Source organism: Lepisosteus platostomus, chromosome 2, assembly GCF_059453375.1.
Source record: "Lepisosteus platostomus isolate fLepPlt1 chromosome 2, fLepPlt1.hap1, whole genome shotgun sequence".
NCBI classification, from domain to species: Eukaryota; Metazoa; Chordata; class Actinopteri; order Semionotiformes; family Lepisosteidae; genus Lepisosteus; species Lepisosteus platostomus.
Genome location: NC_142612.1, coordinates 20,428,591 through 20,455,872, shown reverse-complemented (window position 1 = coordinate 20,455,872; position 27,282 = coordinate 20,428,591). Strand labels below are relative to the sequence as shown.

Sequence of the window (27,282 nt, the reverse complement as noted above, 5' to 3'; positions counted from 1 at the left end):
CAAACCTGAAATTCTTATCAGTATGTACATTAACCACTGACTTTATAGATTACGCCTTTTCTAAGCAGCACTTAATAATGCTTTCTAAGGTTTAAAGTTTGTTTGCTAAACTGAAATAATGTTTTGCCAGATATCAACATTTATTACTTGTGATTTGCAAAGTGGGGAGAGACAGTGGCACAGTGCTTAGCATCGCTGCCTTGCAGCACTGGGGTCCTGGGTTCAATTCCAAACTTGGAGTTCTGTCAGTGTAGAGTTTGTACAGTATGTTCTCCCTGTGTTCGCATGGGTTTTCACTGGGTGCTCTGGTTTCCTCTCACAATCCAAAGACATACGGGTTAATTGGCTTCTGGGAAAATTGTCCCTGGTCGGTGTGTGTGTGTGTGTGTGTGTGTGTGTGTGTGTGTGTGTGTGTGTGTGTGTGTGTGTGTGTGTGTGTGTGTGTGTGTGTGTGTCCTGCAATGGACAGGTGTCCCATCCAAGATGTATCATGTTCTGCCACTGGCTCCCCTACAACTCTAAATCTAATGACCTGATCAGAAAATGGATGGATATACAATCATTTGAAGAGGCAAATATAGAAAGATAACCCTAATGCCAAATGAGTGTTAGCTAATAAACAGTAGAAAACAGCTTGGGTTAGGTTATAGAAGTACATTAATTAATAATACCTAGTAAATCAGGTGGGTAGCTGCATGCGTAGGCTGCAAAGGAACAACTAATAGGTTTATTTCATGCTGAAAAAAAGAAGAAAGCACAACGTTTCGGCCATGGAGCCTTCTTCAGGTGTCAGCCGAAACGTTGTGCTTTCTTTCTTCTTTTTTTCAGCATAGAATAAACCTATTACTTGTTCCTTTGCATCCCTAGTAAATAATGATCTGCAATGATAGTCTCAGAATCAACTCATCTTTGTTTGATTTGCTGACATGTTTCAATACCTTTCCCTTCACACCATTGTGGAATTTTGAGAGGCAGCTTCCTCTAACACAGCAAACAGGTTCCAATGGATTTGTTTTACTGTGCATCCTTCATTGCACAAAAAAATGATGACTGCACTTTGCTCAGAAAAGTCCAACACAGCACCTACCCTCAAAAGAAACAGAGCAGGATTAGTAATTTACATATGATGCTAAAAACTTTAAATTGACATGATATTTAAAAATACTGTATGCACCTTTCAGTAAAACATACCAAGTACAAAATTCTGTCTAGATATGCGAGTTAAAATGCCCCTTGGGTTTGTATATACTGTACAAGATTTTTATAAACATACTCTCATGTAATATGAACATGTTTTCAAATTACTGGCTGTGTTCTGTCCCATGACAAATGCTCTTAGATCTGTGTTGTTTTGTTAGGTTTTCTGCTGAAAAGCCTTGCTCCTTTTATGGTTTTGAACTTTCAGTATGTTCTGTTTAAATGATTACTTCCCCCAAACATCTGACCTCACCTTATTATACCATGTGTATTACAGAATTATCTAGCTGGTGTTTCAAAATTTTGAGTATTTGCACTTCCACAAAACAAGTAAGAGCTGAAAACTTTAATTGGCTTTTTGCCTCCAGGGATGGGTCTCGGCGGACAACAACCTGGCAGATAAATCTAAATAGCATGACAGATTTTAGCATCAGTATGAAATTCAAGGTATCTTGACATGCTCCTGGGTATACTTTCAAAATATTTTCTGTCTGTAAATTTATGGTATAAGTTAACCTGTTAAACAGCTTGTCTGCAGATGCCAGCACGCTTTAGAATTATTGAAATATAAAACTGTTATTTTATATTTTATTTTTCTTTGCATTTCAAAATTCACAATCTCTGCCTTTTTTTTTGTTGTGGATTAGATGCAAGTTGAGATATAATGAGGATGTATAAGTTAGCATAATGTTCCTGACTTTATCCTTTCTTCATTAGCACTTGCTTCTTCCTTACACATGTTCATTTACTTATTTTTCTCTAAACCACCCTCCCTGTCTTTGCTTTTCTAAATGAGAGATGCTCTTGGTCTCACAATTCATTCAGTTTTGCAGATATCCATTTTTAAATTTTATGTGTATTGATGTAAATACATTTCTAACAGATCTTCCCTGGAGTTTTGGGGTTTTAAAAAAAGAGTTATGTTTTAAGGGATTTCACTATAATACACTCCTCCCCTCCAGACAGAGTTAGAACTAAAGCCAAGAATAGGTGTTGATGCTTTCCTGTGTAATAATTGACAAACATGTTCTGAAGGGCTTAATTTTCTTTGCATTGCTCCTATTGCTTCTGAGAGGGTGTGGCTCAGTTATTTCTGAGGTATTCACCAATTTCTTTATGACATATTTGCCTGGCAGTCATAATCCTAAAACCTTTCCAAAGTGAAATTACATTCAAGGCTGCCTTAACAGTGATGCGGGCAACCATGACTGCAAAATCACAGATGGAAGAACATTGTGATTAGTTTTAATATCTCGTTTCTGTCTAACTATTAGTGATAATGGCTGAAAGACATCCAAACTGCCAAGTAGCTGGAGGCATTTTTTTTTCAAACTGTGTCTGTCAGTTAAAATTGTGAAGTATAGGGACTTCCAAAGTATACTAGCAAAGCAAAAGATGGGTCACCAGCAACAGTCATGCAAACTTTAGACAAGAACTGTAATAACCTGGAGGTAAGGTGTACCAAGGGATATGATAGACATGAGCTTATGACCCTGTTTGCTTATTGCCACAATTAGTGTACTGTTGTATTAATGGCAATTCATAAAATATTACTTTATAAGTACCTTTGCATGCACACATCAAAACACAAATACTGTTTGTTGATGTGAATGTTGTCTGCATTGCCATAAATAGTTGAATTCTAAGTAATAATCATGTAAGTATGACACTCGGGATGACTTCAATGTTTAACTTAAAACTTTTAGGAAGTGGTCCACTATGCAACTTCAAAGATGAAAAATAAGCAAGGTCTAGGAAAAGAGACAGGGGTTTATCAGGCTGGATAACAGAAGGCTGCCCATTGACGCTGAACCTGCCTGGGAGGCTGGGGAGTAATCATTTTGAGAACTTTATTCTGTATGCATAGGACTTGCTGTGTAACATGACAGATTGATCTATGGTGAGACCATATGTTTTATTGCTTAGTCACTAGGTATTGTGAAAATAAGATTGTAATCATGTAATCACAAACAGGATTCTAATTCTTCCTCTTTCCTCACTCTAGCCTCTTTTTTACTACAGGTTTTTAAAAGGTTTTTGGTACTGCTTACCCATAGTTGAATACCGCATGTGTAATTACATTTTTCCCTTTCATGGCAATAGCTATTTGCTGTCTTGTTTCCAGAATTTTTTATCTTCAGCCTTTTGGAGCTCAGGATATACATTGTTCAGTGTGATGCCATGTGCCTTTTAAATTACAAAATGAACATGACAACCTGGTTTTGCATAGTGCAACTTTTACATTTTCACAAATTCAACTTCAGAAAACACAATATACAAGATGTGATTTTTTAACAAAATAAGATTATAATGATGTTATTTTAAGATTTGAGGTAATAACCATATGCGTTAGAATGATGAACTAACTGCTTTACTTTGGAACATAAAATGAAAGCAACTTTTCTGTTTTGTCTCTGAACAGATGAGTGGAGTGAAGAGACTACGGCCACGGCTTAATGCTATTCTATTTAAGCTGCAGTTTGAAGAACAGGTGAACAACATCAAACCTGGCATCATGGCTGTGAATGCTGCCTGTGAAGAGATAAGGAAAAGTAAAAGCTTTAAGAAGCTGCTGGAGCTTGTGCTGCTAATGGGAAACTACATGAATGCTGGCTCCCGAAATGCGCGGTCTTATGGTTTCGACCTCAGCTCCCTTTGCAAAGTGAGTCTGGTTTTCCTAGTATGTACTGTACTGTTGCTACATTTGCAAGAGCATCTCTCCACTGTTAACAATCCTTTAAATCCTCTCCACTTCAGAGAGTATACTGACATCTTTGTAGGCTTTTCAAAGAGGTGTCCTTGATTCTCTTAAACTCAGACCTTGAAAGGTCCAGTTAGAAAAACACTGTTTTTTGTGACACATTTCTTTGAATTTGGAACTGTTAGGCATATGTATTATACGTCAAACATTGAAGTAAGATCTTCTTTAAACTAAAAAAGAGCATGGAGAAAAATATTTGCTGGGCTAGTTTGATAGCGAAATAAGAGTAATAATGTACTATTGGAGTATTATATTTAAAACAACCATAAATATATTTTCTGCTGTTAAAAACATTATCACTCATTTATCAGTTAACTGTCTAGTTAATTGTAATAAAGTCAAAATTATCTTCTCACAGTGAAGCAGGCATTTCTGGCTCTCACCAAGGAAGGAAAAAGGCAATCTCTAACCCAGTCTCACTGGGAAAAAGATCTTGCTATGCCTGTGCATGTATTTCTATGAGAAGCCACTAGGTATAAGCTGTACCCATGATAATGGATCTTGTCACTTGCTGAGAGAGCTAAGGGTTGTGAGGAATTGTTTATTTCTTGATGGAGTTGCCTATACAGTATGTGACAGCTAATTGTTGGATTGCAGGAAGAAAGGCAAGTTGTTGTCGTTAGACATGCACACTACAAAACCTAACAAATCTAAAATCACACATCAAAACAAAAAAATAATGTGATTCAAACTATATTGCAGCATATCTATTTGATGAATAGAGCTGACTTGCAGTATAAAATGCAATTAACCAGAATAATATCAACAAATATTTTAAAGTGTGAAATGTTTAGTTTCCTTTTGTCAAAGCAAGATCAGAAATTACGCATTTTGAAGGAATTAAAGACTAACAATAACAACAATAAGTACAATCAGTATGTTATAGAAGAGGAATTTCAGGAGTGTCTGACCTTTGTGAGGAAATCTTGCATGCCTAAATGCATGAGATTGTTATACCCATGTCCCATGTTTATTGCATTCACTGCATACACTTCTACTTTTCTCCTGTAAAACATAATCAAAATACACTTTAAAAAAATATTTTCGTGACTGCCAGAGGTAAGTGTTTGCATAGTTATTGTATTTATTTACATATAAAATTGTCTCATTTATGAAGTAGCAGTCAAAAAAATTACTTTGTTTTGTGAAAATAGGCTGATTCAAGGTGAGATTCTGTTATACTAAATTGTCTTTGGACTTTGTGCTACATTTTTACTTAAAATGGGATCAGATTTAGTCTGATAGTATAATTGTTCTCCATTGGGAAAATAGAGAATATGGCAATGAATAATGAGTTATTGAGCTATGGTGACACCTTTTGGCATTCTGACTAAAAATACTTGTGCTCCACATTAGGAACTGTGTAGACTATAGCCTGAAGCTCTGAAAAATGAGTGATTACATGTGAAGACTGTCAATCCAGCATGCCTTTACTCCACTGAAGGTAGTGTGATAAGTCTGTAGTTCAGTATGATACATTTCACATTTTCATAAATTAAGATTTTATATTAAAAATGTAAATTCCTAATTGGGCTAAGGAGAAATGTTTACAAAACAAAATAATATCAATGTAATATGCATAAAAATGCATGTTTTTTCTTAACATGTTTGCCAAGCTGTGTAGTAACTCTGGGCCATGTTATGAATTACAAGTTTAGCTTTTGTTTTGTTTTTTCCCTGTAGTATCTTAACTATTGTATTGTGCAAAATGATAATAAAAAAAACAAGCTCTGCATGCTAACATTTCTCTCAAGATTATACATAGAAACATGGAACTGCAGTGTGTAAACAGTATGATAGACAAAATTCTAGTAAAGTGCTCATATAAAATACTATTTCTCTTTCAGAATTCTAATTAAGTTACTCTGGAAAGGATGGAACCAATAAAGTTTGGGATTATTCTTAAATTAGTATATTTAAATTAGTTGTTGTTGTTTTTTTTTTCATTTTAGAGACCTTGTTAGTTTTATGGTATAATTTGTTCTTAAAAACACCCTAAGTGAAGTAAGGATCTGACAGGAAAGACCTTAAGCTATTAAGAGCATGTGAACTTGTCCTTCAGCCTGTCAGTTGATTAGTCATCTTTTAAGAGTCCTAGTACTGTAGAACAATCATATTCATGATCTTGTGAACTGCTCCAAGCATCCATCCCTCTTTATAAAAACATTTCTTAAGTAATTGTTAATTCTGCTAACATGTATCTAGAGCAAAATAGAAAAATAAGTCTAATTTCTCTTCTTTGGACCTTCTCTAAGGTTTGCTTTGCTTTGGTTTTATCATCAGAAATTAATAAAATATTAAACTAGATGTCTGTGGTACAGAGAAACTTTCATATTATTACATTCATATTATTATATTGAATTGTATAGATGTCTAAGGTCTTACTCATTCATGTGGCTATTTATGTGCTTTAAGCTACATCTCTAATACACTGTGATCAGGGGTTGGAAAAACCTGTTTTAATTACATCTAGTCTGTACATTTCAATGCATATATAAGGCCTCATTCATTTAATTGCAGTAATATTTTGCATGTCATAATCAACCTTGGATCTTGGGTACACAACCAGTCTTCACTAAAAGCAGCGGGGCTGATCTAACAGAATTCAGCACAAGGGAAAATTACAATGTTATCCCATGTTCAGGCCATTTACATCTGAAGGATAATGACAGCTAATGCATGCAAATTGACACCAAATACCCCCCAAGGAGATGTGTAACACATAGATGATATTTACTAAAGGTTACTTAATTCACCCTGCTTCTCAGTTTATAGTAAGACCAAGGAATACTGATAGTGTGTGATGTGAAGGAAGTCATAGTTTTGGGGAAAGATAGAAGTAGTTTTGAGTCTCAGCACTAGCAGTTAGAAGCACAAAAGAAGGGCCAAGCAGCCTTTATACTTGTTTAAATTATGTTTTATGTTTGTATGTTTTTTCATTGTTTCTCTGTATTGTTTTGCAATTTATATTAGTTTGTACCCCTTTCATGTTACACAGACAAAACACAAGAACTTCAGTGCACAAACAGAAACTGAGTCAGATAAAGAACATTTCAGTTTAAGATTACATCTCCATAGTGTGCTCAGAACATTACATAACAGTTGAATGTACAAACATTCTGATGTTTATATGTGATATTTGATAGACTGAACTGTAGTTAATGTAAATATGAATGAAGGAAGATACAGGTGGTATGAGTTACTCTCCTTAAAATATGCAAGATATTAAAAATGTTTAGTCCTGGGTTCGATATTGTAAGAATTTGGCACTGGGGCCCTGGGTTCAATTCCTAGGCTGCTGTCTGTGTGGGGTTTGTTCTCTGTGTGTTTGTGTGGTTTCCCTCAGTGTGCTCTGGTTTCCTTTCACATTTCAAAGGCATACAGTACTTGTACAGTAGGTTTATTGTCTTCTGGGAAAATTTGCTCTCGTGTGAGTGTATGCCTGTCTGTATCTGTGTGTGTACTGAGATTGACTGGCATCCCAACTAGAGTGTATCCTGTCTGGCTCCCATTGCTTGCTGGAATAGACTTTGGCTTCTTTGTAACAATATATTGGATAAAGCTGTTAGAAAATGGAAAGCTGTTAAGCGAACCAGATTTATTGGTGCTTAAATGCAATAGAAATCCTGCAGATCTCGGTTTTCTGAGTGGTGGCAGAGCCTCCTAAGGTGTACAAACATAATGCAACCATCCTTTATACATTTGGTATGCTAAGCATCATTGAAAGAATCTGTGGTAATAATTTAAACATATTTTTGACATTTATTTTTAAAAGATGTAATACCTTTAAAATGGTGATTTCCTGTGATTTCAGTTTTAATATTTATTTTTTTGCAATGCATGACTACTATTTCTTCACAGGACATTGGTTCATTATATGATCCATAGTTTGAGTTGTATGACCACAATATCTTATGATTTCTCCTTAATTAAATTTACAAGAATATTTGTTAATTATACTGTTGGCATAATTAATGCATCCTTTTATTCAGTTGCATATGTAGAAGTTTTATGTATTAGCTCCCAAACCAAGTGTAGGCATAGTGTTCTCTTGCTGAGTAGACCTCTGATAGAGTGGCATTTTGCATCATATCAGCTGAGGCACCCCAGGTTGATCCTGCAAGATCTTGCTGACTCTTGGTTTAATCAGATTTTTTTTAGGTTTTCAAAGGTTGCCAAGAACGATTGTAATGCCCATCCAGTATAGAATAACCAATTCCAGAACAGCCCCTTACAGTAGGTTCATTGCCATTTGGAGGACAGTTGCGTCCTACACTGACAGCATCATATGCTTGTAAGCACCGGGGAGGCTGCCTCGCTTAGAGTTGAGAAAGCCCTTGACGACAGCCCTCTTCTAGATTTCACATTTCCATTTATTCGTTATTGTTTGGTGAATCCCGGTCGCACTCAGCTAGTGATTCGACCCAGGCTCAAGCCCATCATCACAGGACTCCGCCTCTACTTAGGAAAGCCCTTTTATGAGATAAGCCAATTCCTCAAAGGTCTATTTTATATGGGGCTTGAAGATCAGACTCATGATCATGATAACACCCAGATACAGTATGTTAGAGTGGTATCACAACACATTGGGCTACCACAGAGCCACACATCAAGGTTGGCATTGGCTGTGATTGCTCAGGCAGAAAGCACTTGTGTTAGTTTTAGTTGCAGTTTATAGTGACTGAAATATGCCTCAAATTACATTAGTTTTTTTGTTTGTATTTGTTTAGTTTTTTTTCCGACTGCATGTTCACTGTGGTGGTTCATTTGTGCCTCTGAACAAAATAAATTGGGAAGCCACAGCAGTTGTGGTTTTTGGCAGTCTGGGCCTTGTTGGTTCTGAAATATTTTCTGACATTCTGACTCCAGCAGTGCAATACAATTACCTTGGTGACCAATGTTGATGGTCTCGTCCATCTTTCATGAATCAAGCCTAAAATTTATTAATGGTTGTGTGCTTATTGCTTATGTATTGTAGCCATAGATATTTTTGCCATAAAATCAATGCAGTGCACGTTTTCTTTACTTCATTTGTTTATCAGAGCTATAGGATATTTTGAAAATAATGTGCACTCTGTAAGCCAAAAAGTTTAGTAATGGTAGATCATTTAATTTTAAATTCTATAAAACTAAGTATTTTAACATGATACAGAATTGTGATCATACTAATAAACATTTAGTAATTAACTATTAAACATTCACTACTTTTTATACATTTTATTTTTCCCATTTCTGGTACAGTTTTTGAGTCTGGCTTCTAATTAAGTTGTCAAATACAAATCACTTTCCTTTTGATTTCTTGTTTAAGATTTGTTATTAGCACAAAACAAGGAAGCTTTTGATCACCTAAAAACGACACCCATTTAAATAAGTTCATCTTTGTCTATGAAGCCATGAACTTTGTACATCCATAATACTTGTGTCCTTCTATGCTGAGCAAATAGTGATCCAATAGTAAGTGTTAACTAGGTTTTAATATTGTTTGTGTGATATGCAGATTACAAGATTTGTGTTGAAGCCAAATCTAAAAGTCCATTTTATCTATACACCTATAAGGGTAATAATTAAAAATGTATTTGTGCATTTGCAGGATTTTTCTTACACATACAATTTTTCAGTGTAATGATTCATCAAAACAATTGGGTTCAGTTTCTTCAGTTACGTTTTTCTCAGTATTTTTCTGTATATAAAAAAATTATCCTTAATAAATATTTTATATTCGGATATTTTAGCAATTATGTCTTATTTTGTAACATTTTCATTTAGAATAACATTGTAGTTAAACACTAAATGTTTTTTATGTTTTTCTCAGCATAAAATTAAAATTGTTTCAAATGATTAAAATCATCATTTCCAAAATAGTCATAAAAAAAAGATAGGAGGCTCTCTAGCATTGTCATGATAGGAAACAGCAGCCACATGCTTTGGAATAAGTCACATTTTCCACAAGGTAGGAGCTGCAGATTGTAATGATAAACATCTCCCTAAGTAATATAGTACAATATACATTTTGACAAGGCATGGACAGGGAAATGTTTTCATCTATTAAAAGCATGGCAAGAAATCTCATTTATTTTAAAGTCACACACTATGAAAATGCATTCCTTGAAGTGTCCTTATAAGTAAATGTTAGAAGGAACAGATTAAATTGACTGTTCTTGTTTTAATTTGCCTGTCAGTGATATTTTTTTTTGTTATTTTCTGTTTATTTGATTTTGTATTAGAATCATAATCTATTAACAGAAGAAGCAAAGCAAAATCTGTTCAGTAGAGATCAGGCAAAGGGGATCTTGAATTTTACAGACATAAAGTAGAAGTTAAAATTGAAAGTAAATTAGAATTAGAATGTTTATGGCTGTGAGGTGACCATCTGATCTATCTGGCCTAAATTAAGGGTTGATTAATTTTTTTTCAAGACTTAAAAGATTATTTTAATGTACAGTATACATTTACTTTTTTATTTAAATACAATTTTAAAGGAAAAAGCAACAGCAATAACAGAACAAAAAATCAATTTCCAAGTTTATTTTTGCCTTGCATTTTTAGTACAAATCAAGCAATGCAAATTAACTTGATTTTTTACAAATAAAAAATACATATGTGTAATTAACTGCTTTGAAAAAATGTTGAAAGTAAGTTTCTAACAGGCTTGGTTGCTTCTTTCAAATAACCAATAATTTTTTTTATTAATTCTGGTAATTAAGAAACTTTCAACTAGGCCTCCTCTGCTCTGAACTTTTGTTCTCAACCATGATATTCACTCATCAAACAATTCTAACCTTAGCAATTCTAATCTTAAACCTTCATTCAATAAATAGCTATATAGACTGTTTACGTATTCATTGTATTAATTATTCAGTAGTCTACTCCAGTGAGAAATAAACATATTGCTTAGATGTTTTTGTTCTCGTATGTGAATTATTATTCTGATCTACATGAGTCGAGGGAAGATGAAAATAATTTCTAATTAGTTTTGTCAGTTGAAAAAAAATCTATTGAATGCAGTTCAGCTAAGGCTTCACCTGTTAGCCTTTTCTTAAATATGCTGTTGTAACAGACAAATACATTCTGGATCCCAGGATCACGTTTAAACAACTGAGTTTATTACATGCAAGGAACAATAAGACCAAAGTATTGTTTGGAATACAGGTACAAAACTTCCAGTTTATATAGCAAATTTCAGCTGCTTCTGATGCAAATTGTTACCATGGTGATGGGGGGACCACCTGTGTTTGGACATTCCCAAGACCTTGGACACTTTTAATGGTCGGTTTTATCTTTCCTCAGTTAGGGGGTCTCTAGCGTGCACTTGGAATTTCTTATCAATTAACTCCCACCCCTGCCATAACTCAAAGGTGCCTAAGCGTGAAATGTCTTGTGTCACAAGAAGTCTTTGTACAGAAAGAAATCAGTTAACCCCTTTTTCACATCTAAGATCTTTCTTCAGTGCTTATCACAAACTCCGTAAGGCCCAAAAATATTAATAGCTGGAAGTATACAATATTACAAATATTGCTTAGTATCAAGCTTTTGAAACTTGGATGTTTGGATTTCAAAATGTAATTTGAAATGTAAGTTTTAAAAGTTAAAGTGTGATTCTTCAGTCAGTTCCTCATTTTTTCCAATTATGTGAACTTTTTGTAATGTATTTTCCTGTGTATTAAAGTTCAGGTTGGATAATGGAGTACTGTTTAGGATCCTGGAAGCCTGGATATCATGCAGTTCTATTATGTTCTTATGCACATGTATATGCAATTCTAGCATCTACAGTATATCGAATGAATATATTTGATACCTGAAAATGCAGCATTTGTCCTTCTCTCTTTGCCACAAGCTGTATTATAGGCTAGTCTTGAACATCTATTTAAATATATTGTTGACCTTTGAGTCTTAATTATGAGTATTTTTTTCTTTTTTTAGGTAACTCAGTATGATTTTCTGCATTTTAATGATCCCTTTTGACATTTTACTGTTTGTTCTTCATGCGAGCATGGCAGTGCATCTCCATGTTCAAGGCACAATTAAGAACAAACTGAGCAGATGACAATGGGTATTTTACACCCCACTAGTTACTAGGTCTACGTGTTAAAAGCAACTCTTATGCAACAGTGATATTTAGTAATATTTTGCTATTCCCGGCACCATACGTGGATAAACTGCTTATTCTATGTACTGCTCCATGGTGTATTAGTTATTAAAGCTTTTTTTGTTCTCGTACACTACTGCTTGTTTGCCTTGTTTACTTTCTTTTTGAATTAGTATTAGACTTAGGTTCTGAAAAGGAGCAGTGGTTTTTCCTAACAAGTACAGCTCTGCTAAGACAGCCATCTTGTCAAGCACATTACAATATAAACATACAGTATAAAGGCTGTAGTAGTTCAGGTGGGTAGCTGCATCAGCATGCGTAGGCTGCAAAGGAACAAGTAATAGGTTTATTCCATACTGAAAAGAAGAAAAGAAAATACAACGTTTCGGCTGTGGAGCCTTCTTCAGGTGTGAGAAAGACAGGGCTGTAAGCAAAGGTAATGTAGCGGGAAAACAAAAGCTGGGAGAGAGGAGGAATGAGAGGCGGGAGCAGGGGACAGAAAGAGAGGCCAATCAAGAGGTGCGAAGTCAGGATGGGTGAATTTTGAAGAAAAGTAGTCTGTGGTTAAGAGAAGGGGGAAGGTGTGATCCTAGCTGCAGGATAATTTTAGTTTCTATAGCCTTTCTGATGTATGAGTTCGGAAAACCGTCTTTGAGAACACAGAGGGAGAGATTAGTGTGATCGTAAAGTACAGTATACAGTACAGTATAAAGGTATAACTTTACATCAAATTAATCTGACATAAAAAGTACTTTTTTACAAATTAAAATTAACTTCTATTCTCCTTTATATTTGTCACTTCTGTTATATATATTCACAACTCTGTCAACAAGGTTTTATGTTAAATTAACTAGAAAAAAAGTTTGTACATTTGTGTAGACATCTTGTTAAATCTATTGATAATGGTATTCATTTAAGGCATTTACTGATAAAATATCTCCTACCATGACTGACCCTCTGGTTAATGCCATCCAGAATGTAATTACTCCTATAGGAAATGTGAATAACATTTTCTTCTAGAAAACTGTTTTTCTCATGTAATTGTTTTCACCTTATTAAGAATCACTGCTTACTGATTGACCTTGCTTTTTTATTTATTTTTTTCAGCTCAAAGACACAAAATCAGCTGATCAAAAAACAACTCTGCTTCATTTTCTGGCTGAAATGTGTGAGGAAAGGTTTCCCGATGCGCTGAAGTTTCTGGATGACTTTCAGCATGTTGACAAAGCCAGCAGAGGTTAGTACTATTTTACTTTCAATTTCAGCATTTTTTATAGCTCTTAATATTGTAAATGGCAGCAGTTGAGAATTGTGACCCGCGTGCTTTCGAGTAACCACCATAATGGCATCTTAACTGTGAGATTTCCCAAGGACTGACAGGCCGATTTGTGTTGTCCAGCTTGGTGGACCGTGTCATTAAGACTTCTCATAGTTCCCTTTCTGTGTCTTTGTATTCCTGTCTTCAGTTTCACTTAAAATCTTCCCAGTTGTCTCATGTTTCTGTGCTACAGTATATGTAACTATTCATATGTAATGATCTAAAACTCCTAAAAGTATGGCATTATCCCAGATTTGAAATGCTAATATGTTTCACCTCATGGAAGCCTCTCCTGTTGAAGTAAAGATCAAGTACCTACTGCTAAAATCAAGTCCAGATCTACAAAGAGTTCTTTATGAAAGCAGATTTTTTTTTTGTGGCTCATTGATTAAATTGTAGTGTACACAATGGATGTTTTACAACCATTAGATCTTTTTTTCATTTAAAGAAATAGCAAAGGACAATAGAAGAAAAAAAAACTTATCAGTTCAGTTCTTCAGTGATTTGAGAGGTTGACATAAGGGTTTATATGTGGTGGTCAGAAGATAAAAAGTGTGTTTCGAGCTCCAAGAAGCTACTAAACTATGACTAGCTATGAGCTGTACTATATTATGTTCTCTGACTACTCTTTCTCCTCGGATTGTGTACATCAGTAAAACACATTACAGAAGTGATGGCTGGAGGTGGATAAAATGGCTGTTTGTTATAATGTATATAGAAATAATAGTTGACTAATTTCTTATCTAATTTTGTCTCATTAACATGTCTCTGCTGAGAGGTTTTCCCTTAGCTCAATAAGGGATTAACACAATAAAACCTGTGGTTAAATCTTTCTCTCTGTAAACCCTAATGCCACAAAGTAAATGGGAACCTATATCCTTATTTTAAAAAATAAACCCACTGACCAGTATAGGCTTATTTTAACAGAGGGATTCTTTACACAGGAAATCAAAGTTCCTTACAACAACAGAATAGCAAACTTAACCGGGTTCAAATACTTAGCTTCAATCTGGTCTTTCCAGGTGATCTGGATAAGGAGCTCTCATCTTTGATATTTTGCTTTCCCTCTTCCTTCACCCTCTATCCTCTTTCTCTCCCCTTTACTTTCCCTGCTCTTTTCTGTACTTGCCTGGTTTATAGTGTCTTTCTGGACTGTTGTTTGGCCATAAATAATTCATCCAGAACTTAATTAACTAAGCTAAAACAAGGCAAACTTTAAAATTGCTTACTGTAGATAAATGGATCTGAGACCACTACAGTGGCTCTATCTCACCAATAATGATATGTACTGAGTAAGACATATCTAAAAAATTTGATGTTTTAGACTTGATGCCCATGCGGTTACCTTGAATTCAAGCCCTAAACCAGGCCTGTACTGTCTGTACTTTCCAATTAAATTCAAAATGTTAAGGGCATAGCCATTCCAGGTGGAAATGGCCTCTAGAAGGCTAGGGGGTTAACAGGATAATCTCTTAAGCCGATACACATTGTAAACAATGGTGCAGTTTTGTTTTTTTTACTGTATTGACGACTTGGAGCCTCTCAGTTAAATAATAGTGTGTTGAGCAATGAGGAAAGTCGTGTTTGCGTTAAAACAGTTTTTGCGTACATTCATAAAGTTTCCTGGCCTCACATTAGTGAATACCATTTAACAGGGGTTTTATGAAATAGCTGGTAATATTCTGATACATAATTTTATCAATTTAGGCTACAAAAACTACATTTCCATAACATATAACATGACACAAGTGCCACCACTGTTGGCACAATCTGTTGAGCAGTGAAGGGCTGAAAGTGGTATGCCAGACAAGTTTGTGGATTACTGCAGAGCATTTTCCACTTATGTAAGTTTTGATGTGCATTCTAGATGGCTGTGTCTGTAGCACAATTTTCAGAATTGCAGAGACTGTAATATGCTTTTCATTTTGTGATCAAAAGTGATAAAGCCAAACAGGATTTAAGTCTTGAAATAAAATTATTAGATTTTAATAATTCAATATTGAATAAACCTTCTCTTTCCTAGTGCTGTTTTGCTAAAGCTTAATGTAAAACCATCCCTTGTTTGCTCTGATATTAGAGTCCAGGCAGATGTAGTTGAGGAAATTGTCATCATAATGATAGGAAATACATTTATTTTACCCAATAGGGTGTGTTACATTTTTAATTCCTCTCAATATGTATTTATTATCCTTTATGGTTTTGTGCTGTCAGATTTGATCCTTATGTTGTTTTGCTTAAGAACTTATACACTGCTTTTTTCCCCACTAAATGTTAATAAAAAGTCTTTTTTTACAAAGCTAACATTAATAGAAAAAATGTTAATATTTCCAAATTTCTCATAAATCCTTCACGCAATACTAATAATGGGGAAGATGAATTTTATCTTCTCATTTTACAGCAGACATTCCTGATCATCTAGGTCTTTGGTCTAGCAGATCCTTACATTAATTTCTCAATTACAAATTCCTACAGTAGAGTAAGACATAGTATTACTAATTTAAAATGACTGACAGTAGAGTATGATATTGATGTATGTTCAGTACAGTCAACTTGCTTGAAGTGACACCCTGGGCATAAAGACAATTAGGTACGTAGACTGTCTCACCACATCATTTTCCACTTCATGGAAAACTTTAGGGCAAGTAATTGTGAATGCAGCAGAAGCCTTGTGCAAAACTGCTTCCTTGCATGACGAAACCCTGAGAAAGTGACAATTTCCTCAGCAAATCTGTTTTAATAAAAATCAGACACATCAGACAAAAGTCTGACTTTTGACTTTCACAGTTATTTGTACAACAACACATAGACTACTATGAGAATCTTTGTGGTATTTAAATTAACAACAGCCATAAACTTAAGGCTATAACTAGTTTGCTAAGGAACATAACTGTCCTGATGACTATTTGACCATAAATACAGTAATTGTAAAAGGTGCAGTAAATTATTGTATTTTTTTCAATGTATTTAGCAGTTCAATAGATGGAATGAACCTCTGGTTTGAATGGGTGACGTATTGCAGACTTTTGTCTTTTTGGTAAAGTTATTTAGTTTTGCCACTGTAAACAAATAATTTGTTGGTGCAGGTGCTTAAACATTGAGGATGTTTTGTAACAGTACATGAGAATTCTCAGAAACAAGAAGCAATTTTAATGTCTTAAGGCTCTACTTGTGCATCTCTCCTTCAAGCCAGATCAAAATTAGTTATTTGAAGTAATTAGTTTTATTACATCTGTTCCCATGAATGCAATATTAGCACAGCATGTAAATATTGAGTGACAAGCCCATTAATTGTGGTTTATCACGACTTAAATGCATTGTGTGTCACTGTCATAGAACATGCATGTGCTTGAAATGATAATTATCTGACTTGAATAGTTTATTTATGCAACCTACTTGGCAAACGTGAGGCGGGGCAGTGGCTCTGTGGCTAAGGATCTGCGCCTGTGGCTGGAATGTTGCCGGTTCAAATCCTGCAGCCGGCAGAGGAATCCTACTCTGTTGGGCCCCTGAGCAAGGCCCTTAACCCCAACTGCTCCAGGGGCGCTGTACAATGGCTGACCCTGTGCTCTGACCCCAAGCGTCTCTCCCTGTCTGTGTGTCTGTTTCTCATGGAGAGCAAGCAGGGCTATGCGAAAAGACTCATTCCTAATGCAAGAAATTGTATAGGGCTAATAAAGGGATGTTATATAAACTGAAATGTTTTAAGTATTAGTTTTTTATAGCTGTATAGCTTATAGGTGCTGTAGTTATTCTCGGGGTGACTTAAAGATGTACTGTTGTGCCACTTGCGATGTATTGGATAAAGGAATGTAGAGTAAATTAGTGCTGCAGAATTGCTGTAGAGTACTGATAGAAGCAAGGTAACGTACTTCAAATCTTGCACATACAGTAGATACTCAATACTTGTCTTCCACTCAACGCTATGTTTGTACATTTTAAAATGTACAAATCTTGTGTATCTGTAATTAAATATATATTTTTTATCAAGGAATAACAAATCTTGGCAGTTATCTGCTAATGGTTCAGCTGGGAAAATTTCACTGCATCTAATGAGCTACCAATATGACAGTTTCACACAATCTACTTCATTAAAGCTGCAGTTTTGCAAAGGGATAATGACTTGTAGCTTTGCTTTTGGGACACTTCCTTTTAGTCTTTATTGTTTTGCAATATGTTTTTGTATTGTCTTTCTGTTATTTTCATTATATATAACCATGCAACTACTTTTCTTAGAAATCATGCTATGTTTTCTTAACAAGACTGTCATTTGTTCTGAAGTTCATTGTTTGAACCCAGTAGGTGTGCTATGACAATTACAAGACATTTTGTGTAAGATTGTATTCAATTTATTGGTCCATAATATTCTACCTTTTAAATTGCAGATTGTATTCATAATACAAAGTTAAAAAGCAAGCATCCATTATCAGAAAGCAGTTTTTTTTTTCCATTTAAGAGCTAGATTCTTTTGATCAAAAACAAATAATTCTTTATTCCCATCTTCCATGGGGGTTAAATATTCAAATCACATTATGTCTATAATCTAATTAAAATAAAATAAGTTTCATATGAAATTCAAAATTGAAACAAGTATGGTTTTTTCTTATTTTTCTGTTTGGTTATCAAGGCAAAAAATCACCACCAAAACAGTAGTACTGTATATACAGTAAAATACTTTAGTTTCAATTAAATACAGTACTCAATTTAAGTTTGACATATAACAACAACAACAACATCACTTTATTAACCCTTTACAATTTCTTACATTAGGAATTATCTTTTCACATACCCCCAGCTTGCTCTCCATGAGACACACAGACAGGGAGAGAGCCTGGGGTCAGAGCGCAGGGTCAGCCATTGTACAGCGCCCCTGAAGCAGTTGGGGTTAAGGGCCTTGCTCAGGAGCCCATCGGAGTAGGATTCCTCTGCCGGCAGCGGGATTTGAACCGGCAACCTTCAAGCCACAGGCGCAGATCCTTGGCCACAGAGCCACTGCTCCACATATGTTGGTTACCTACACACAATGATTTATCCATTAAAATCACATGGGAAAAAGTCAAGATTATTCTCTTACAAATCAGTAGTAATAACAATTAAAATAATTACTGTACTATTAAAAGATGCTTATGATGGCAACATATTCACAAAGGTATTATCAATAAAATAACATGGTGCACTGCCATTTTATTGAACTCACATGACATTGGTAAATTCATTATTATGATCAACATTTGTCATCAGCAGGGTTGATCAGCAGGGGTTTTCATCCTTAACAAGAGGTCCACAGGTTGCAGGCTAGTAGAGTATGTGGCAGCCATTGAAACCAATGCAAGTCATACATGTGTAAGGCATTTTGCACCAGGTTGCAGATGAAGGTTTCTGTCCCATTTTTCTCATAGAACCTGGACAAGTATTTACCGATTCAATTTTTTTGAGGCCTTGATCCAACACCTACTTCCCAGCACATTCAAAAAATATTCAGTGGGACTGAATTATGGTGGGGGAGTACCTCTGTCACAGGTGTCATATTCTCATCTCTTAAGAAAGCCGTTGTTAAGCAGCATGAGTTTGTGCTGGGATATTGTTACAGCAGGTTGAAACTGCAGGAAGGGCAATTAGTGAGGTTGTGGGACTTGGTTTTGTCATCTATCACTACAAGTAGAGTTTTCTAGCAAGTTCTGCTCTGACCATAACACTTGGACTTCCCCATTTGATCTTGTTGAGATGTCGTGACTCATGGTCTACTAGATCATGACCCATCACTGATGGACTGCTGGGCAGTCACAGCTTGACAAGTTAGAATTTCTTCGTGAGACTAACCCCAGGTGACAGTATGCTGACTTAGCCTTAGCCTTTATTTAGCAGTGACCCATAGATTTTTATAAGCGGGGCATTTGTTTCTTTCTGTAGTTATATTTTTTCCTTTACACTAGGTTTGACATTCAGTAGATTAACCTTAGATTAATCTCACCTTTGCCCTGTCAACTCTCTCACTAAATAGGTGACCTAATGCTTATGCAAGAATGTCACTCAAAAGTATCAGGATCTGTAATAAATTATCTGTTAAACACAATAATACCAAAACATTGTTGTATATTTATTGTTTTTTTGTTAACAATAATGAAAAAACAGTAACTAAAAAACAGAACAAAACAACATCTCCTACCACCCTGATATCCGCTCTCCCACCCCCAGTCACAACGGCAACCCACATCTAGAGACGTGAAGAAAATATATTTAATAAAAAAAACTTCCAACAATTATAGGGAAACAGGACATATAAAGGATAAAAAGAAAATTAAAATAATTATTTATTTAATACAATTTAAGACTCCCATAACCTCATTGTCTGTGTGTCGGCGCCGTGGATATGGACTGTGGAAAGTTCCATTATTTCCAGCAACAATAAAAGCCCATTAATGTCAAGAGAGAGCACCAGATGTCAGTCATGTACTTTATTTTTCTAAAAAATATGCAAACACAAATAGAATGATGCATTTATTTTGATGCACAGAAAGAGAAATTGGTGAATAACTTTCTGTAACAATCTCCAAAGAGCTTATGAGGTCACTGAGGTAAAACGTTGATGTTGAGGGTTCTTGAAGGTAACAGTGCCTACTGTATTCAGTAAACATGTAGTAACATAATACCACTTGAAGTAATTCATCAGAAGTTGAATTACCTTAGACAATAATATGAAGTCAAACAGTCCTAGTGATTCATTATTTCATTTTTTTTATTCTTTTGGTTTAGTGTTTAGGTAAACTATGGCTTTAGGCATGTAGTTTGCATTTTTAAAAAATAAATCATATGCTTCCTACTTCCTACAGCTGTTTTGTTTTGTCTTATTGCATATACTGTTGTAGTATAGTTCTGTTAGCTTAGCTTAGATCTGTTAGGTTATGTAGTTCTGTTAGCTACTGTACATGTTTCAGCAAAATGTCTTTTAAGGAGAACTTCCCTGAACACAAAAGTGTCAAAGGGTAGATATGCATCTCAGAATTAAGCTTTATTTTTTAATATAAGTATACTGTATATGTACAGTAGGGTCCCAACATTTGCGATATAGAGAACCATTGCAAATACCCAAATTCACATATAACAAAGTCTATCGCTATACTGTCATCTAATGTACTACAGTATGTCGCATGTATGGTTTAAGGTAAAAGACATAAGTAACCCTTCCTTAAATGATCATTCAAGTTATTTGTCTTTTATCCACTGTTTAATTGCTTTCATCATGTTTCTACATTCATATCTTTGGAAGAATACTATGCAGCTATAATATCTTTTTTTCTTTTCATCACATAATATTTTATTGATCTTTTACTTTAAAGAAGGAGATAATAAAAAAAAATCTTAGGATCAATTTGAAAAATGTTCAAAATTTCTAAAGTCTACGGAAAGATACATCTACTGTATATGCACTACATGTATCTGTTGTAAAATGCCCTTACCCAGTGCAGCGTACAGTACAGACATCATATATCACATTTCAAGGGTTAGTACATGGAATGTTCATGTGCCTACAGTCAAGTACAATATGTTAATGACCTAAATCAATAAAATGAAAATAACTAGCACAAGTGCTATACAAATATGAAATAATAAGAATTAAAGTAGTATATGAATAGTGTAGAGCACAATTAACAAGTTATGTTAATGGTCTGATAATTTATGACATTTGTGCAATATAATGTTAGAGTTATTGAAGGATACATTTCAGAGCTGAGACATCATAGGTGCAGTTTCAGCAGATGAATCTTGCATATAAGGAACAGGGGGTAAAAACACTCTAATGCAGAGGTCCTGTGTAACTCCAGAGCTGTAATATCAGCAACTGTGCAAACTGTCCCAGAACTTGTGCTGTAGCTTCCATGCAAATGAACAAAAACAACTTGTGGCCTAATCAACAGATCTCTCTGTCACATAATGTAATGTACCTTTGCCACAAAAAATGACTAAAGACATCCATGTGATTGTATAATAATGTACAAGAAGGCTTTAATTTCCTGATATTATATTCAATGTTTGTTTTCAGTTTAATTGTCTTTTTCCATTTGTGTTCATTTATGAATTGTATTCATTCAAATATCTTGTACAGCCATTGATGCTGTTTATGATTAATTCATGCACCATTGTTATTACCTTTTAAAGCAACACCAATTAGAGAAATGATTGGGCATATTATACTTACTCATGATTTTTATATTTAAAATATATCCACCATCTGTTTTCTATTATAAATGTAGCAGAGATTTTATTAATAGGAAAATGCAGTGTTGTTGGCCAAATAGATATGGTAGTGTGCTATTTTATTTCTCTCAAAAGCCTGAACGAGAGCAGTGTGTGGGGATGCATTCTCTAACCTTACTATGTAAGTAGTGTATTACAATTCATAGCTAATGAAATCCATTTTCCTGCCATGTCAATTTAAATCCTTTTAAGGATAATAAATACATCGTAACATCTTAAAAGGCAAATAAAATGATAATGGGGAAAGAGACGTGTTGTAAGCATCAGATTTTCTTTTTGTAACACGACTAATATTGGGTAATCTAGATTTTTAAAGAGTGCTAGTCTTTTGACAGCCATAAAACCATCCTGCAGAAAATTAATATCTTCTTCATTGTTGTACTTTAATTGTGTTTTTGACATAATAAAATCAATCATGGTTTCACAGTATCCTGTGCTGTGATCTAGCTCTTGTGTACTTTCTATCAACCACATTTTATTTGCACAGTAAGCCTGTACCTTTACGGGTGTTAACATACTAACAGACAGTGCACTCTGTAATGGAATACCATGAACTTACTTTATTGAATTCGTTTTTTTTAAAGTAATTATTAAACATAAATATTTTAGTAATGTATAAATTGTAAGATTTTCACTAAGTGTCCCAAAACTACATTTATTTGCTAAGGTTCTACAAATAATATTTTACCAACACAATCCAATAGAATGATTCTGTCAGTGTTTTTTTATATATATATACAGTATATACCTACATAAATTGTGAAGTTCTATTTTTTAAAATTTATTTCATCTAAATCAGCATCTAGCAGATTTAAGAAACAATGTGGACTAACAGTAGAAACTATTTCTTTAAAAATAATTTTAGTAATTTAATACTGATTATTATTTTGAATCCAAAGGTGTCTTTGATTTAAAACAGGTCTCACGTGCTAGTCCAAGTATTTGTTTTATGGGAAGTAGGTATTCTTTTCAGAACATCATCTCTTTAATCCTTGCTGTGAGTTGCCAAATTCAAACCTTAAATCATTTGAAACCTAAAGGAAAAAATCAATACTCTGAGGCACTATGACATGCATTCTCTGTCAGGATAAGGCAGATTATAGGACATTTCCCTGAATTAGTGGACACATGTAATTTTATAATTCCACTATAGAAGGTTCTTATATGCACAAAATATGTTAATATTACATTCATGGTAAAATGGTAGAAGATAGAATTTCAAATATACCTGAATACACCTGGATTAAAAAGACCGTATTAATATGCATTTTCTATATGTACAGTATAGAAAACATATGCACACTGCATTTTTTGCCCATTTGTCTTTATTAATGGCTAAAGGTGAACTCAATTGGAATGCCTTTGTTTACCTTTTTAGTCTTTTTGAACAATCAAAGATACAAAACAAAATTCTGTAAATATAAAACTGATGATAATTCAGTAGCCTTTGAAGTATAATTGGAAAATGTCACCAAAAAAGTTGTACGATTTCAGACTCGAATAAAGAAATTTTCAGTTTCAGAGATGTAGAATAATATGTAGATAACATTCTAAGACAGTAAATTTTAGCCTTAAAGTTCAGTCCAGTGGAATTCCTTGGTTTAAAAGGTTGTCCCTCACTGGCAGGTTAAAAACATGGAAATATTTTTAGATCATCTTGAAACACAAGTAGTCATCATTCAATGCTTCAAAATGTGAAAACAGAAGAACACTATGGACCTTTTCAGGACCAAAAGTGAAGCACAAGAAGATATGAGTGAAAATTACAAGTGAATTTAAAATTGATAAGAGGAGGCGCTTTACTTCTTTACTCAAAAGGTTGAGAGATTTTGAGAACAAGACTCCTAACCATGTGGTTGAGGCTAGCATGCTTCCGATTCACAATAGATACATCCAGAAATGGCTGGCTGATATCAAAAGATTGCTTAGCTGCTATTTACCAAATGAGATAGATGGACCAAATGGACTCAAGTTGGACTTGTCATCATTGTTATCTTCTCATGTATTTGGGAGCATCTTAGCTGTATCATGGTTAAATCCTGTTGCGTTAACTACAGTCATTCCAAAACAATCTAGAACAGAGAATAGTTAATAATGTTTCCCCTTTAAATAAATATATATAAGCACGCATATAAAGACTCTGCTAAAAAAAGTGACTTTGTGTGAGGACCTTAGAAACATTTGCAAAGAAGTTTGTTATGGCTGGGTTTTCTTGTTAGTGGGAGTATTAAACAAGCTATTAAGCCATTTGTCAAAGCTGTTACCCTGTTTTTGTAAGGAACTTCTAAAAAAAGGTCCTAGGATCAATTTCCTACGAGCACCCAAACGAGCCAGATGAGCCAAATGACCTCCTTACGGTTGCATTCTTTATGTTCTTATGCTACATAATTTTATATTTTTCAAAATGTTTTCTAAGCATTTTAAAACAAAGGTCATGCTGATGTTTTTTTTTTCTCTGGAATTATTTTTTTCTTTTGATGGAAACGGGTTACAAGAATCCTTTCTATGCCCAAACTAGGTCATTACGTGGTTGGCAATAGCTGCTCTTCAAAAATGATTTGGCCTCTGTACTTCAGATTGGTAGGTAACATTCTATTGACATTAAAATTGCAACATGGTGAAACAGAGTCCCATCATAAACCAGGTGGGCCTCTTGACTACTATTTGTATCCATGAGAAAAAAAAAATGTAGGTATCATTGTAGCGATAATACAGTTGCCATACTGTATGTAGAAATTTGGATTCCTCCTTAAGCCAAGATGGCTGTCTGACCATCCTTTTTGGTCTCAATATTCAAACAGCTAGTATCAAGAGAACCACTCCACTGTTTGGATTGGAGTGTGTCTGGTTTACTTACAGTAAAAAATGCATCAAACGTGCTCTTCACATGTTGCAGTGACTCCTTTTGTGCTCACAGCTGTCACCTTTAGCTTGGAGAAACACCGCTGTGCGTGTCTAGATTTTGTTCAAAATTTGTTTGGGTCAATGAACTTCATAATTGGTATGTACTTCTTGTTGTGGAAGTATAATTGCAATGTGGAAGAACAGCATTCCAGAATACTCCAGGGTGGGTGCTGTACTCATTTTATCTCTTGTCAATATGTGTTCTACACTACAGTCCTGTTAATTTGAAATTCTTGCACTGACTGGATTTAGTGATACTTTTTATGCCCACATCTAGCCAAGGAGCCTAGAACTTCCTTGGAACCCTGCAAATTTACAAAACATTTTCTAATTTATAGAATATTTTTGTAATTTAATATGTGAAGATGACATTATGAATAAATGTAACTCTTACGATACATTATGCTTAAGATGTTATACAGTGAGTGTACAATACTGAATGCTGATAAAACCGTTGCTCAACAATGCAGTTTTTTAGGAGGACTTCAGAGGTATGAAGAAGTTGCAGTTGTTTAAGAAAATGTAGTGCTGCTGAGCAAAGAGAGCTTGTCACTAAGAGACCTTTCCTTAAGGACAGGTATCCCAGCGAGGGATGTTCATTACAAGAGAACAGCTATGGCAGTGCACGCCAGGGGCACCAGTAAAAGAAATGTCACTTCAAAAATGCTTGACCGTTGAGTTGTGCTACATGACAGATGCCTAACAATTCCTGCAGCAGCACTGCCAGTTCACTCCATGATTTTTTTAAATGCACACAGAAGTCCTTTGAACTAAATAGAAACCATAAAAGTAACAATTAAATCACAGTTATTTCTGTTTTAGACAGAGTTTTATTACTTCATGCATTCTCTTGAATTACAGCAGTACATTAAAAATGTTATTATTCATTTCTGAAATTTGATTTTTCATTTTGTACTCATTTCTTTTAAAGTCTGCAATTGTACAATTTTATTTTACAAATATCTGAATTACCATGATTTCCATGTACTTCTCTTTTGCCGAGGATACATAATGAAAACATGCTATGACTGCTGTCTGACAAAAATACACATTCACTTTACGAATGAGAAATGTTTTCTAATTAGGTGACTGCTCTGTCAGACAGAAATCTTACTGGCATCTTTGCTAATTTAATTTTTCATCTTTGAACATTTGTTTATTGGAACATGTTTTGTGGTGATATCATTACTTGTTAGTGTTTAACCTAGCCACCCTATCTAGTTAATATAGTAAAGGGGGGAAATTGTTTACTTTCGGTGGAAATCTAATTTGAATTGCTGTTCAGGTGAAATGTGTTTTTAATGCAATTTACTTCATACTTCCTTGAGGGAAGGGCATAAAAATTGAAATTGACAAGTACTGTAGGAAAGAAAAAGAAAGTCTGACTTCAGTCCCGAGAGTCTTTCTTGCCTAGGGCTTGCCTTACTTTCTTGTTGTCACAAGGGGAAAGAAACCATACCCAACTTACCTTTGCTTCTGACTTGTTTATAGTTTGTAGATGTTTACCATGGCTTACATTGATTTTCTTCTCTTTCTGTAAGTAGTTTGTCTATGAAAGTATTCCTTCAAAAATCCCCATTTTCTTTAGACCACATGCATTTTAATATTCTAGAACCGATTCTAGGTGTTAAAAGCAATATGCTTTTTTTCCTTGTTTCATGATCTGAGGCTTATTTCAAGCATGCTTTGAGAAAATGTACCATCCATCATGCATTACTTGATAATCTCACTTATCACTGTTCTTATTTATTTCGTTTTTCTGACTTCAGTCAAAGGGATATTGGTATATTTATCTTCTGCTCCACAAAGCAAGGCACTCGAGAAGAACTTAGGCGCTTGCTGCTGTCTCCTGTCAGTAATTCCCACAAGTGAGCAGATAGCATCTACCACAGGCCGGACGCCTGCACAAATTTCATTTTGAGAGCAAATTACCAGTGTGCGTATGCATTCAGGTCTACCAGAAAAGGCTGTATCCAAGTGTGTAGTGGTATATAATCAGCTTAGTTATGCACTAATGGTTATCTTCACTTATAGTACTGTGTATTCCATAAGAGGGTGCTAGAGGTTGTAGACATCATTTAATATGGATGTACTAAAAAAAAGCTGTAAGCTGAAGGTTTTCTGGTTTAAAAAATGTAAATGTTATGGAAACTTTTTTCTCAGCATAGTTGTGTGTATTCATTATATAGATAATTTCAGTGGTGAAATTATTTTGAGAAAATACTTTTAGAAAATACTGATACTTTTTCTTTCTAGAAATGGCTTTTTATTCATTTTGTAAAATGTTAGAACATAGTATTTCATTAAATATCTTGTCTAGATGACTGACAAGCAAGTCAATACGAAATACAATCTGCAAAATTTCACAGTAGTCATGCAATGCCGGTAGGTGACTTACACAGCCTTTACTTAAAATGCCATGGGCCAAATCACTCTTCAGAAAATTACCAAGCTTGTGACAAGTTTTCCTTTAGGACTAAGAGGAACCAAGTGCTTCCTATTACTGGCCAAGCACCTAGCAAGCTTTCTCAGATGTCATTCTCTTAATCACCATAGAGCAAATTCTCAGTTGTCTAAATCACTAGCAAAGATTGACATTCACCCAGAACATGTCCTACAAATATAGTATGTTCACAATTATTTAACCACATTTTTTGGGGGAAATTGCATTCAGTTTGGAGCTTGTTCCCTTATGGTATTTCTTCATATCTTAATTCATGCCAGTAAATTTTACTTAATCCTGGATTGTTTTCTTTTCCATTT

General features: G+C 34.6%; 1 protein-coding gene across 1 annotated transcript in view; it reads left to right on the top strand.

Moving 5' to 3' along the window:
* diaph3 (diaphanous-related formin 3) overlaps positions 1–27,282 on the top strand; it is a 459,783-nt gene that overhangs the window by 321,985 nt on the left and 110,516 nt on the right. The window contains exons 22-23 of the mRNA XM_088603117.1: positions 3,620–3,859; positions 13,152–13,281. Coding sequence (XP_088459243.1) covers positions 3,620–3,859; positions 13,152–13,281 — 370 coding nt within the window. The remainder of the gene's footprint in view (positions 1–3,619; positions 3,860–13,151; positions 13,282–27,282) is intronic.